The sequence below is a fragment of the Schistocerca serialis genome, chromosome 10 (assembly GCF_023864345.2).
Source record: "Schistocerca serialis cubense isolate TAMUIC-IGC-003099 chromosome 10, iqSchSeri2.2, whole genome shotgun sequence".
Lineage (NCBI taxonomy): Eukaryota > Metazoa > Arthropoda > Insecta > Orthoptera > Acrididae > Schistocerca > Schistocerca serialis.
The window spans coordinates 220,878,128-220,892,988 of NC_064647.1; the positions used below are offsets into that span (position 1 = coordinate 220,878,128).

At 39.8% G+C, this 14,861-nt stretch overlaps 1 protein-coding gene across 2 annotated transcripts in view; it reads left to right on the forward strand.

Annotated features, from left to right (window-relative positions):
- Positions 1–14,861, forward strand: part of LOC126424741 (uncharacterized protein C19orf47 homolog) — a 42,172-nt gene that overhangs the window by 10,674 nt on the left and 16,637 nt on the right. Inside the window, exons 4-7 of one of the 2 annotated variants that reach the window (XM_050087461.1) lie at positions 195–307; positions 1,304–1,472; positions 4,054–4,208; positions 8,616–8,802. In XM_050087461.1, coding sequence (XP_049943418.1) covers positions 195–307; positions 1,304–1,472; positions 4,054–4,208; positions 8,616–8,802 — 624 coding nt within the window. Of the gene's footprint in view, positions 1–194; positions 308–1,303; positions 1,473–4,047; positions 4,209–8,615; positions 8,803–14,861 lie in introns of both variants that reach the window. The other variant, XM_050087460.1, reaches the window with a different exon arrangement.

A 14,861-nucleotide genomic window follows, 5' to 3' on the forward strand; every position in this document is an offset into this window, starting at 1 on the left:
TGTTGTAAAAACATAGTGTGTGTACAAAGAAAACTGTTAGACAGTTGATCTTGTTGGCAAAATAGGTAATGTAATGTTGTACTTTGAAAAATTTATGTGTAATTTGTGGTTTAGATTGAAGTTCCTTTCTTTCTGATTGATTGTAAACAATGGAATTTGAGTTCAATTTTGTTTTTTCCCATCTTTTCTGACAGCATCAAAAGAATCAGGAAAACAGCCTCTCTCACTGGCTGCTCAAAATGAAGTGGTGACTGTGGCCCCAAAAAAACGTATTGCACCTGTTCAGTCTGAAATTGCGGTCAGGCAGGTAAGAAGTGATACTATTATCTGTCAAGAGGTGAAGAACTATGTGAATTCACTTTTAGATTGCAGTATTGAATAACTTGCTCCCTATTCTCCGAGGCAGGGATAACAAAAATGATTAAAGATACAAGAGATTTATTTTACACAGAAATTAATCATATATCCCTACATCACCTGCTTTCTCTCTCACACTCACTCTTTTAATAAAAAAATTGAGTTAACTATTTCCTGTAGTTGCGTGTATCATTATGTATTACTGGCCATGGAACAACTGGTTAAACTGTGCATAGTAATAGTTAATTATGTCATTAATTATTGATTTATGTATGATGTTGTAAGGGGTTAATGAGTCTCACCAGATTTTTTAGCTGAGTTGAAGTTTCAGTGTGAGAAAATAGCTTGGTATTTGTAGCATTCAGGCAGTTTTTAGCCAATATGTATTTTTGTTGTGTGTTCCTGTAACAAAATTTGTTAAAAAATTTTATAACATTTTTAAAGCTATATGCTTGTACCCAAGAAAACAGAGGCTTTGAACTGCTGTTAAAGGAAGGTTGAGGTAGGGTATGAGTAGAAGAAGAAGATTAATGTGACATCGCCATTTTGGTAGGAATGCTACAAAGCAACTTACTGTGTATGTACTACTATGTGTCATCTACCTCACAGAAGCTTTCAATAAATACAACAGCTAAATGTGTTACCCTTTGAGCAGAAAGTGCACACATTCACACACACAACCACACAGATATCAAAACTCCCACTATGGCTGCTGTAATGTGCATTTTGATATGTGTGTGTGTGTTTTGTGATGATATCACACATCAGTCTGCTGCAGATGAGTGGTTGCCTTTCCCTCATTTTTCGTATGGTAGTGTATAATAAGAAATAATTTACACAAGTATTTCTTGGATATTTTAATTGCTGCTTGTTTTGTAGATCTCATGTGCCTATAATCCTTTCTGTTAATTGAGGTTGTAATTAAGTTTTTCTTTCCTTTGCTAAGAATGAAGAAGAGGATACCAGCATGGAGGTAGACGATGAAATAAAAGTCATCACACCGGTTCAACCACCCACAAAGAAGGCACGCATGGTTCTACCAGAACATGAAGGTGGTTACCGCATCACCATGCCTGCAGGCACGACACCTCGAAGTCGTGCCATCCTTTCAATGGGTGAGTTTTCCATCCATCCTTTGAAGGGTTTCTAGATTTGCTGCGATCTAGATAATGTTTAATTGTATTTTACAATCGTGTTTCACCACAATTTATCCATTGTCATTTGCTGTACATTATTTTTAATTTTTTCTCACACATTGCCTCATTAGATTTCTATTTTCTGGCACAGATTGTCAATAGTGGATTATGTGATATGATGAGTGTTCAATAAGTAATACAACACTTTTTTTTTTCATGATAGGAAGTTGGTTTTATTCCGAATTCCAATATACCATCTGATTCTCCATCCTTTTGGCTACAAAATTGTATTTTACAACGTAATCTTCATTCAGTGCGATGACCTTACACCACCTTACTGGGAGGTATGCCCACGTGATACCACTCTACTGGTCAACATCGGAGCCAACGTCTTGCTGCATCAGTAATGTCCCCATTATCCACATACTGCTTCCCGTGGACTACTTGCTTCATTGGTCCAGTGAAGTTTTGTGGGCTCGTCTTGGGTGTGCAGACTTGTATGAGACCGTGCATTGTTGTGGAGTAGTAGTTCATTTGAATTTTTGTGGCGACACACACACAGAAGTTGTTTCTTCAGTTCAGTAGCATAATACATTTCAGAGTTGATTGTTGCACCATGAGGGAGACATCAAATGAAGACTGTTGCCATGATGTTACCGGTTGAGAGTGTGGCTGCTCCAGGGATTGCATTTTTATTTCCAGTTCGAAGTGATGAACCCTGTGATGATGATCGACAAAAAATGGCCACTGTCAGCCTCGTAATACACAATCAATTCCACACAGGTGGACCTTTATTGCTTTCTACACTCTGCTGTTTGGCAGCAAAGAACCCTTTGGGCACACACCTTTGGATTCCCCAACTGGATGATAAAACTACCAAAAGAGGCATCCAGTCAAGCAGCCAGTTGTTTGATTGTGATCTCTTGCTTACCTCAGATGAGTGTCCATACATTCCAACATCAGGAATCACTGCTGTTTGCAGCTGGCTGGCATGCAGGAGTGTGGACAGGTTTGTGCTACTCTCTGCAATGACGACAGATGCCATGCCTAACGACTCATCGTGCTTTCATTCACTGCCAGATCTCCGCAGACATTCTTCAAGTGCCTATGAGTATCTGTGATGCTGTGGTTTTCCACCAAAAGGAACCCAATGACAGCTCTCTGCTTAGAATGCACCTCTGTTACAGACGCCATTTTTAAGTCTATGTATTGCACCACCAAGTATCAGAACTTCATGAAATTATAAGGGCTGAAGTGGAAATATTCCACGATGTCACACAACAAATTAAACGTTGTTTCAACTCAAATTGACTGTGGAAAAAAATATCTTGCATTACGCCCCTCCATAAATGGTGAATAATAATTAATAGCAAAAACTTACATGTTGGAAGTACACAATTATAGAATAAAAATCCATTAAATGTGGTCTAATTTGGTTTAAACTGCACCTGTAGCCTGCATTAACAATAAAAGTGCTATTTCTTTAGCATGTAACATGTCCCATTCATAATTGTTAAGGTGATGTTCCATGTGTTTATCCTCGCATTTGCTTGCAATTATGCACTCATCTATGCACTGAGTTACTAATTCTATCAATGACTCTCAGGTTCATCTTGTAAATTTTGAAAAGATTGCAAAATCCAGTACTCCAGTTCTTCAACCATATCAGCAGAAGTGATTTACACTTCACTTTTAAGATGGCTTTGGAGAGAAAAATGAGATGATTGAGGTCAGATAATATTCAAGGGCCTCACGGAAACTTTTTATGGGCATGATCATAGCTCATCAAAGTGTTATTGTAATAGGATGAATAGTGTAGGGACACACAGTTGAACAAACAATGGATGAAATATGTGTGAAATATGTTTAATGTAACTAAACATTGTACAGATGTCATACATATTGCATTTTGAAGAGAAACTCTGAAAGTTTTTTTACAAACATTCAATATGCGAACTATGAGTGACCTGGCTGACGCTTAAACAGTAAACTAATTCTTGCCATACCTGTCTCAGCATGACTGTGGCAGTCGCTTACTGTATTCTCTCCAGGAGCTCTGCTGAGAACTGAATTGACAACCTTGTGATTACAAGACTAGAACAATACCCACCCAAGGCTGTAAATTTTTGATACCTAACAGCGTTAGGAAACCTTCAATTGTTTTTTTTTTCCCCAATGTTTTTGAAAAGTATGTTTTACTGCTTTAGGAAACTAGTGGGCACTGAGCTTCAAATCTAGCATGTCTGAAGAAAATAGAAGACTGCCAGTCTATGCTTTTCTGTTTTAGAGTGCTTGTTTTCACTGTCAGCAGGCAGGCTACACAAATTGCGTCTCTTGCACTGAGGCCCTAAAAAAGCACACTGGTTTGAGGAGATTTAGACAACACATTGTACAGTAGAGCACGTAGATTTTGCAGCAGCTTAAGCATTTATCCAAAGTTCGTTTACCTTTCCAGATATGAGTTGTGAAACTAATGTGCCAGGTTACAGGTAAGCTGCCGTTATCATAGAGGACAAATATTTTAGCGTGAAAACGTACAGCTCTATGTTTTCAGTTGCAGCGAGACAATCAAACAAGCACCGTGGAACAGTGTTTGACCGCCTGGGAGAATGTGTTGTGTCGAGCACTACAGGAGGAGGGACTCCTCCGGAAGAACCAGCCGGTGCTGGAACGACAGTCATTACTGTCACAGGAGTAACTCCCAGTCCGAACAAGGTAAAGTACTTGCAAATGTACATTGCATTTTATACCTGCTTACCTATCAATGTACGTTTAGTTTTACACCTGTAATTGGAGCCTCCATTCAGTACTTTTTCAAATCAGCAACTCCTGTTGATATATTGTCTTAATGTGGTCATTTCATCCAGGGTTGCAGGAGGTGATTTGAAAGGTTTCAATGTAGCATAGACACTTTAAGGTGGCAGTTGGTAGTAAGTGTTTTGAGCTATCACTGTGTAAAATACCTGCAGAGGTCGGCTCTGTATACCTCATTTGTGGCACTGTCAACCTCAGCAAGTGGTTGCCTTTACCAAATAACTAGTGTACTCTGCTTTGTGTTATGTTTTGCAGTACTTCTTGTTTTCTTTCCTCATTTTGATTTGAGTGAGGAGATTAGGATTAATCTTTTTGACTGTACCCTGTCAGCTCAAAAAGTTTCAGACTGAGTTAACAAAAAATAGAGAACAGTTAAGATGATGCTCCAACAGTCCATGGGTAATCTGCCGGTTCCTAGAGTCCAACGGGCACAATATTTCGGCGATCAGACATGTCGCCATTGTCAGTTGTCAGCAACATTAGGGCACCTACTTACTTGCTGGCAAAATATCTGGCTGAATTACTTAGCCCCTATGTAGGTAAATGCCCTCACCATATCCGTAATTCTGTGGATTTCGTGAAATGTCTCGACAACTTCAGACTGAAAGACACTGACACCCTAGTGAGCTTCGATGTGGTTTCACTATTCACCAGGGTGCCTCTACGAGAGTCAGTTGAGCTTATTGGGCAGAAATTTGACGAGAAGACCACCGAACTCTTTAGGCATGTCTTGACCTCAACGTATTTTCTGTTTAATGGAGAATACTATGAGCAAACGGATGGAGTCGCAATGGGCAGCCTACTCTCGCCGGTGGTCGCGAATTTGTACATGGAGTACTTTGAGGAGGAAGCCTTGGTGTCATCCAATTGGAAACCTACTTGTTTCTTCCGTTATGTAGATGACACGTTCGTCATCCGGCCCCATGGTAGGGATAAGCTCGTGGATTTCCTTACACACCTAAACTCCATACAACCAAACATCAAATTCACTATGGAGACCGAAGCTGAAGAAAGATTACCATTCCTGGATGTCATGGTCAAGAGAAGAGCTGATGGTTACCCTGAGCCACGGTGTATACAGGAAGAAAACGCACACTGACCTGTACCTACATGCAGACAGCTGCCACCACCCTTCTCAGAGGAATGGAGTACTAAAAACACTAGCACACAGGGCGCGCAGCATCTCAGATGCAGAGAATCTGCCCCAGGAGTTGAAACACCTGAAAACTGTGTTTTGAAAAAACAGGTACTCGGAATGGCAGATTAGACGCGCTCTCCGTCCCACCACCACAGCACAACCTGTGGAGATGGATGAAGTCACAGTAGAAGAGGTAGCCACTGCCTTTATTCCGTACAATGGCGCACTGTCGGGGAAAATCGGCCGTATATTAAAGAAACGCCGAGTTAAAACAGTCTTTTGCTCGCCCGATAAGACACGGGCATTACTGGGAAGTGTGAAAGATGACCTTGGTTTGAGGAAGGCCGGCATATACCAAAGTCCCTGTGAGTGTGGGAAGACTTATATCGGTGAAACAGTACACACCATCGAAGATCGTTGCCGAGAACATCAAAGGCACACTCAACTGAAATATTCAAATAAGTCGGCGGTAGCAGAGCACTGTTTGTCCAAGAAACACGAGATGGATTATGAGCATACCAAGATCCTGGTTCAGACCTCTAAATATTGGGACAGTGTTATAAGGGAGGCTATCGAAATTCGCACCAAGGAAGATCTTATCAACCGAGATTGCGGCTACAATCTCAGCAAGGCTTGGGATCCGGCATTGAATGTAATTAAGAAGACATAGCAAGCACATCGACGCTACGACAGATTCTGACGCCCACGTCTTCATTACCACCGGCGCGGACGGCGAAGAGAGCGGCCCGTGTGGGGAGGGTATTTAAATCGGCCGCCCGCCCTCAGGAGCTCAGTTCGTCAGCACTATGAACCAGCAGTATACCCGTGGACTGTTCAAGCAACAAATACACTGGGAGACTGAAGAATCACAGTTAAGATGATGGTTTTAATACTTCAGATGTTCTGCATGATATCTCCCCACCTGAGTACAGTCATCAGATGTTCATACAACCATGTGAACTGTCAGAAAAGCCCTGTCAGAAGTTGTTCAACTCGCATATCACATTGTCCGCCTGCTTAGCTGAGTGGGAACGTGCATGCCTCCCATGCAGAGTGCCCAGGTTAAATTCCTGGTTGGGTTGGAGATTTTCTCCGCTCTTGGATTGGGTGTTGTGTTGTCCTCGTCATTATTTCATCCACATCACCAGCACCCAATGTGGCGTCGACTGAAATAAGACTTGCACTCTGTGGCTGAACTTCCCCGGATGGGGCCTCCTGGCCAACAGTGCCACATGATCAAGTCATTTCATTTCATATCGCATCGGCTTGACTGTCATTATGTGACTTTCTGCACTTTATCGTTTTGTGGTAGGTTGTGAAATTACAAGCTTTTTCATGATTTTGTAAGTAATAAGTAATGATTCTGATGGATGTAGCGGACTGGTGGGATACTGACATATTGTAGTAGCATATAAATGAACGAGCACGGCAAATTTCGTGCTAGTGGGAAGATAGGTAATATCGTCTTCTGGAGAGTTAAAGTTATCCCTATGTGGGATCATAGTTTCTTTAGATTGTTGTTGCTGTGGCGGTGGTGGTGGTGGTGGTGGTGGTGGTGGTGGTGGTGGTGCTCTGTTTCTCTGAGATATTCCTTTTGGGCTTCATGCTGCACTGAGTTTGGTTGAACTGCACCTGATGTCACCCACATGTGCAGCAGAAGGACATTTGTGCCATACGCTGCTCTCTGATGTACCCATTACCCAGACGTCCAGTGGACAAGAATGTCAATGGCATTAATGCTTCTTTGTTTGTTCATGTTAAGAGTTTGTCTGTAAAACAGTGAGAGTGAATCATCGCACAGAGAGTGTAGATTAAATAGTGTTTTCTCCACAAGTTGTTGAGTTCCTCCTTCAGTAGGATTACTAATAATTACTGTAATGACTAACTAAGGAGAATACATTGGGAGTTCATCAACTTTTGCTGCATCAGAAGAGTTTTCCAGAAGTGGACTCTCTCAAGGTTCATAGGCTTATTAATAACATCAAGTCTTGTAACCCGTGGTAATTTTTTTCCTGGGAAGAATTGTCTGCGCTTTGCATTTCAGTCAAGTCATGGCAGGTGTCCACACACAATTGTTTTTGTTAGGGAGTCAAGGTGCGCAAGACAAACTTTGATCACATTTTTCTCTCTTCAAAATATTCTGGAGAATGTTTTGTAGATATTTCTTTATTGAAATTTGTGACATAACAATGTTGACACACTACAGCCACACATCCATCACTTCATACAGCCTGCTCGCAACTGACTGATTGAAGGCGCATCTCTCATTTCCAGTTGTTGATTTAAGTTGGCATTGTAGTTACTACAGTGATGTTGCTTATGTGCCTGGAATAAAATCAGTTTCAGAAGTTTTTGGACAGAGAGTGCATGTCGGTTCTACTTTTGCAGAAGTTGAATTGCAGGTGTAGTGTGTCAGCCTAACAAGAGTGAGGAGGGTCTCATTCCTCTACACTTCTCTTCTTCCTGCAGCTGTCCGAGTTCTCGTCTGTTTACTTTTGCTACAGACTGTCGCATTATAATAAATAAAGACATTGTGTAGTGTTTGTTTATTGTTATTATTAACCAAGAAACGTGCTTCCATCTGTGATGGCAGGCTGCTTGCTCAATGGCTTTCTGCACAATATTATGTCATCTGGAAGTTGATTTGCAACTACGGAAAGTGTGACAATATAGATCCTGCGGCTACAGTACCCTCCTGAGGTGACAGCTGATGTCAGCCTTGCCTGCTGATTATGCAACGGTTGACACAGCATCACACAAAGGACTGTTGTCTGGTGGGTGCCAGAGGATGTAACAGAAGAGATTGGTTAATATGACATTGTGAGGAATCCAGGAATCATCAGTTTGGTAACGGAGGGGAATGGGGGTGGTCATTGTAAAGGGAGAGACTAAGGCTTCCAGGTTCACATGCATGTAGACTGCAGTAGCTGTGTAGAGACAAAGAGGCTAGCATAGGGACAGACAATATGGGAAGCTGCAGCAAACCAGTCTTAAGACTGAAGACCACAACACAATTGCCATTGTGTTACATTCAGTTCTGTTCCACATGTTCATGTTGGAATAGTGATTTTTTTTTTCTGTCCTGATTTTGTTTCAGTTATAACGCATACAACATTTTTATATATAATAGGACGCCATTGTTGTGACATAAATTTGTAATTTGCTTCCAGGTAGGAAATTCAGTATTTTCCCGTCTAGGAGGAAAGAAAGCAGTTGCATCACCTGTGGCAAATTCAGCAACACCCGTGCGTGCTATGAGGTCAAGTGGGCCAGTGTCAGGGCAGCTGCAGTATGCAGGCATACTTAAAAAGAATTCCAATTCGCCGTCAAGGAAAGGCACTATTGTAATAAAACAAAGTAAGTGTTATGTGTGGTATTTGAAAATAAGCAGCTGCCTTTATATTTTTCTGTGCTTATCATTTTTCACATTGTATCCACAGTGTTTGATGTAAGTATTATTCCAATATAATTTTCCTGTTTGTTACTTGTTGTAAGTTGTCTGACCTGCATGATGGGTGGTGCCACAAAAATCATCTGGGCAGTGTTGTTTCAGTTGTCTGAGACTGCAGACATGTGTGCAAGTTGCATTTGCGTGAGTGTGTGTGTGCTTGTGTGTGTGTGTGTGTGTGTGTGTGTGTGTGTGTGTGTGTGTGTGTGTGTGTCTATTGCTGACAAAGGCCTTAATGGCCGAAAGCTATAATTGTGTGAACCTTTTTGTTGTGCCTATCATGACTCAGCCTCTCCGCTATATTGTGAATAGCATCTTTCCTCTCTAATTTAAGTAATTTATCAATATTTTTACACAACACCTCCAAAATAGATATTCATTTTGTACTTGTTTGTTTGTACTGCCCACATTGATCGTGATCGGTTTTTGTGTTATAAACTTCACATTTGCATTAATACAGATCAGTAAACTTACAAAGACCATGGTAAATCTAGATTTAACAAGTTGCTAGCAGTTGCAAGTGACTATAGGCCTGTGGCAACTGACTATATGAGCAATAGTCTATGACAGTGGTAGTCAACCTGTGTGTCGCAGTGTGCTGATGCACCATGAATGACCACCAGGGGCACCATGAATGAGTTTTGTAGTTAGTGGCAAAAAAGACAGTTGTTGGAAATTTCAGTTTTAAGTGTCAACCTGTGTGGTTTCACAGGAACTCCACTTTAGATTGAGACCTGCCTGCGTAAACAGTCAGTAACCCCGAAGCTGAACAATCGTGCGTGACACATAGCACAAACAGTGACTGTTGTGTTTGCAACCAGTTTTTATTATTGTGTTACTTTGTTATAAAGTTGATAAAGGGGAAAATCTATGGGAAAGCTTTTTAATTTTTCAAGTGCATGTGAAAAGTGAATGGTTTCTGAGGACAACAAGGAATGTGTTTATGACAATAGGAAATGCGAGTTTAGAAAGTATTGCGATAGCAACTTGCATTTTGCTTTCACGTGCACTCTTGTGAACAATGTAGAGTATCTGCACTGTTTTTTGTGTTTGAAAGTACTTTCTGTTGAATGTAAGCTAGCTAGCAAATTAAAGCATCATTTAGAAAGTGTTCATATGAATGATGTGGTCAGACCAAGAGAATACTTTTCTAGAAAGTGGAGTCAAATGAGAGAACAAAAATCATAATTTTCTAAGTAGGTGAAAATCTCGAATAAAATATTTCTAACGTCCTACAATGTAGCTTACCTAATATTAAAACGTAGCAAAACCCATAGGATTGTGTAAGAGCCATTTCTACTGTGTGCTATCAACGTGGTGGTCAGTATGCTTGGAAAGTCCATGACAAAACAGCTTCTGCCCCTTCGTTTGTTGGCTCAATTAGTCATTGAATACAAGATTTAGGAAGTGATCTTCCTGAATAAATTATAGAAAAAATTAGAGACGGGTATTTTGGTTTGCAACTTGATTAGTGCATTGACAGCAGTAGAGATGCTTGTTTAATTTTCTATGATCAATTTGTTGATGAAAAATGTAACAAAATGATATCTTTTTTATGTAAGGAAATAAATGCATTTATGAGAGGCATTTGTTTGAAATAATGGACAGCTTCATAACAGAAATTCAAATTAAATGGGTTCACTGTGTTGGTGTGTATGCTGATGGTGTGCAGTTTATGTCAGGGCTTTAAAGTGGTCTACAAGTACTTATCCATGGCAAAGCTCAAATGGTTCAAATGGCTCTGAGTACTATGGGACTTAACATCTGAGGTCATCAGTCCCAGTGGCAAAGCTCCTGGTTTTATGTGCACTCATTACATTATCTGTGCACCCATTACATTGTGTGTTAAGAAGCATTTGAGTGGTTGATCTGAATCAAGTGGTGCAAATTATCATAAATGAGGCGAATTTTAATAAAAGTTGCACTTGGAAAGCTAGAAAAATGTGTCACAAAGGGAGCTGAACAAGCAACTCTTATTTTGTAGCAGCACTCATCAGGTTTCCAGGGGAAATGTACTGTCGTGCATTTTGGAACTGCGGCAAGAAGTATTTTCTTATCTGGAATGTCAATAAAGGACATTTACATGACCTTACCCTCAAAAGTCTCTTAGTAAGCATGTTGTGTAACTGTAATAAAAGTGAACGTTTTGAAAAAAAGCTACTTTCTGTACAACAATGCAAGGAAAAGGTAGATTCCTTCTTACTGTGAAAATGACTGTAAAAAAAGTTGTTGACAGACGCAACTGAAAGACACTTAACACGTTCATTCACAAAAGCAAGCGCACTTCACAAACACAACTGTCATCTCCAGCAGGTAGGACCAGACTGTGAAGACGGTTTTCACGAGTGCATGAGGTGTGCTTACTTGTGTGAATGGATGTGTGTGTGTTTCCTTTTATGATGAAGGCTGTGACCAAAAGTTAATGTGTACATGTCATTTAGTTGTGCCTGTCTGCAACTTATGGTAAGTTGCAGTCTATCTTTTCCTCACAGTGTTGAAAAACAGCCTGATGGGTCCTTTCTAGTTATATTGTTCTGTAGCTTTTTATCTACCAGTTATTCTAGGTGCTAGTTGAAGATAGTGACAAGGCAGTGGTGGATGCAAAAAAAAAAATTGCAACCAAACAAACATTACTTCTTTGGTTCTTCCATTACATATACATTTCCATATGCAACTCCACTGAAGTGATACCAAATAGCTTTTTGCAGTGAACACGTAGTATATAATGGGGTGATCACTCTGTTGTAGAAATAATTCAAAAGCCAAGATTGCTTAAATACTGTTTACTGGATAACTGGTTTCAACACACTAAAGGTGACATCATCGGATCTGAATGTTGATCTACATTCAGATCCGATGATGGCACCTTTAGTGTGTTGAAACCAGTTATCCAGTAAACAGTATTTAAGCGATCTTGGCTTTTGAATTATTTCCTCAAATAGAGACTGATGTACACCACTAGTACATCAATTTCTTCAGGCAATTAAAGATTAGGAATACACATGCAAGAGGCAAGGAGAGTCAGATAAAACGTGAAGTTTTGAAATGGAAGTGGAATAATTGCATAATGTTATTATGGCATTTGAGATTCTCTCACTAGTATGGCCCAGTTACTTTCTGCATAGATTTCTATTAATGTTCTATTCCTAAGCAACAGATAAAAGTATAAAGAAAAAATTTGTTTCTGTAATCATAATTGGAAATATCAGCTTTCTTCAGACAGAATTTAACAAAAATTAAGAGGCAGTCTTAATAGGCATATACACACTTCTTTTAAAATGATGACCAGTTTCAATCTTTTATAGGACGTGATCAGATCATATTCCAAAGGCTGCAGGTGAAGATGGTGACTTGGATCAGGAATCCAGTGTGTGATGCTTGGATGTTGACATTCATGTCTTGCACATAGGATTCACTCTCCATGTCACTGTCTCTGCCTGCCACCTTTGGAGTATGGTTTGATGATGATCTAAAACAAATTGAAACCAGTCACCTCTTTTAAATAATTTGTGTATGGTATCAAGACTGTCTTTTACTTTTTATTAAAAAACAATTGTCTATGTTGCTTACACCATGGAGCCTAATTGTGCTATCTAAAGTTCATGTGTACCAAATTACATCAAGTTTTACCCTATCCCACTTACAAAGGTTGCCTCACTTGAGATTTGAAACATTTGTTTTATTTTTATTTACTTATTTTATGAAGTGAAGTGTGTTTGAATTGAAAGCTGATATCAGTGAAGTGGTATTTTGTGTTGGTTAATGTTTCATATCGATATTCTGACATTTAAATCTTTCATATCGACATCCTTACATTATGTGCCTAATGGCAGTTGTCATTTATGATAAAATTTGAAGGTTTTGTAGATGAATTTGATTGTAGTCTTATACAGAGTGTAGTACCATAATTAACAGCAAAAACTGACACAGTTGGAAGTATATGATAATAGAATCAAACACTTACACAGGAAACATGAGTCAACAAACAAGCCATGTGCAGGGTAATTCTAAATGTTCGGTTATGAGCTGCCACAGACTTCAGTGTGAAATATTGTCCAAGTTAGTACAAACACGAGTATTTCAGTTAAGTCCTGACCAAATTGGCACAGATTTCACCCATTGTGAACCTTAACAAGAAATGTAATACTATTTCAGCATGTTACATGTTAAAATTTGTAGTACATTTGTACCTGTTAAAGGAAACATTACACATGTCCTCGCACTTGAGTGCAGTGCTACACTTGTCTACAGTGACTTTAACACACTGATTCATCGTGTAAATCCTAAGAAGACTGTGCAATTCGCTGTTCCAGCTTTTCAACTGTATCAATGGGAGTGTTATACACTTTGCTTTTGAAATGACTGCAGACAAAAAAATCCAAAGGATTGAAGTCGAGTGGTCTTGGTGACCAAAGTACAGGCCCACTCAACCTATCCATCTTGGACCACTTTACTGCTTTAGATATCATCTTACACAACAGCAGCAAAATATGTTGGTGCTCTGTCAGACATCTACAGGCATATACATACTTGGCCAATAAATGACAACCAATGGATTTAGCCAAATGTTGGTCACCAACACATTTGCGTTTGGCCTCTTGTCCTCGGCAAATGAAGGGCTTGGGGCGAGAGGCTGACCGGTAGAAGATGAAATTATGATGGTGGACGATCTGTCTTTCAAAAAGTATGGAGCAGCGAGGTGGCACAAAATTAATGTCTGACCTTAAAGCTTAATTGGATTATGGGCTATTTCGTTATCCTTTCTGAATGGAAGCTATAGATTTTGAAATGTTACTGAATTGTGTAGGCCCCAAAAATTTCCAAATATGAAACCTCTTTTAGAAGAGTTGCACCTGCTGCAGAAACATTTATGGTCACACTGAAATACTTAGCTACCGAAGATTCATATGCCAGCTTAATGCATTTTTAGACAATTGATACACACCCATTCAACAGGCACAGCATATTGCTATTCAACTGTCAAAGATTCGAGCTGACTTCCACACTAGCAAAAAGTTCCCAAGGCTAGCCCACCGCCAATGATTTGATGTTACCATTGGATGTCCGAATGACAGCTGAGGCCGACTGCTTTTTCGGCTCCAATTTGCCACCCATACACACTAAGCAAATCTCAGCCAACAAAGCGGCTGGTTGTCATTCATTGGCCTTTGTTGGCCTAGTATGTCCGTGCCTAACCGCATTCCCCAGCCATGAGACATTTTGAAAATTTGATACCAGTTAAATAGAGACTTAATTGAAAAGCTTAAATTTGAAGTCCATTTGGACTAACTGGGAGAGTGCTACTTATTGTACACACACACACACACACACACACACACACACACACACACACACACACACACACACTCACTCTCACTGTTATCTCCCAAATGACTCATTTGGCAACCCATGTTTGCTGGAACCATGTGGCTTCTGTTATATAATTCTATATGTGTCCTTTTCTGATATTAATTCTGATGTGATGTTAAATGTTTAATTGTGTTTTATTATGCCCCCTTCATTGTTCAAGCATTTATTGACACCTTCGGAAATTGCTCATTACACTCTGCAGTTCCCTCTGAGAAATTTAAGAAACTTCTTGATGAATTTTTGTTTTAAGTGTACCTAAGTGTGTGGATTTGATTTGTAAACTTCCTCTTTTAATCCCCCTGCCCCTTAGAGATAAAAACTGCAGGTGGTATTAAACCAGGGCAAAGAGTGAGTCATATGTTGTTAGTGATTTCCTGTAATGAAATTAATTGAATGTGCTGCTGCAAAGTCCTGCTGAAAGTTCATGAAGGCACTTTCTCTCTCAGTTAATTGGCCAAAAAAAGGCTGCAAAATGTTTCCCACGCATTTCTCACTGTTAATTTTTTTCTGGAAGAAACAGGGCCTGTTATTCTCTCACCACTAATAATGCACCATACTCTTATTGTTTGATCACTCAGGGAGTTTCTCGTTAGGCATT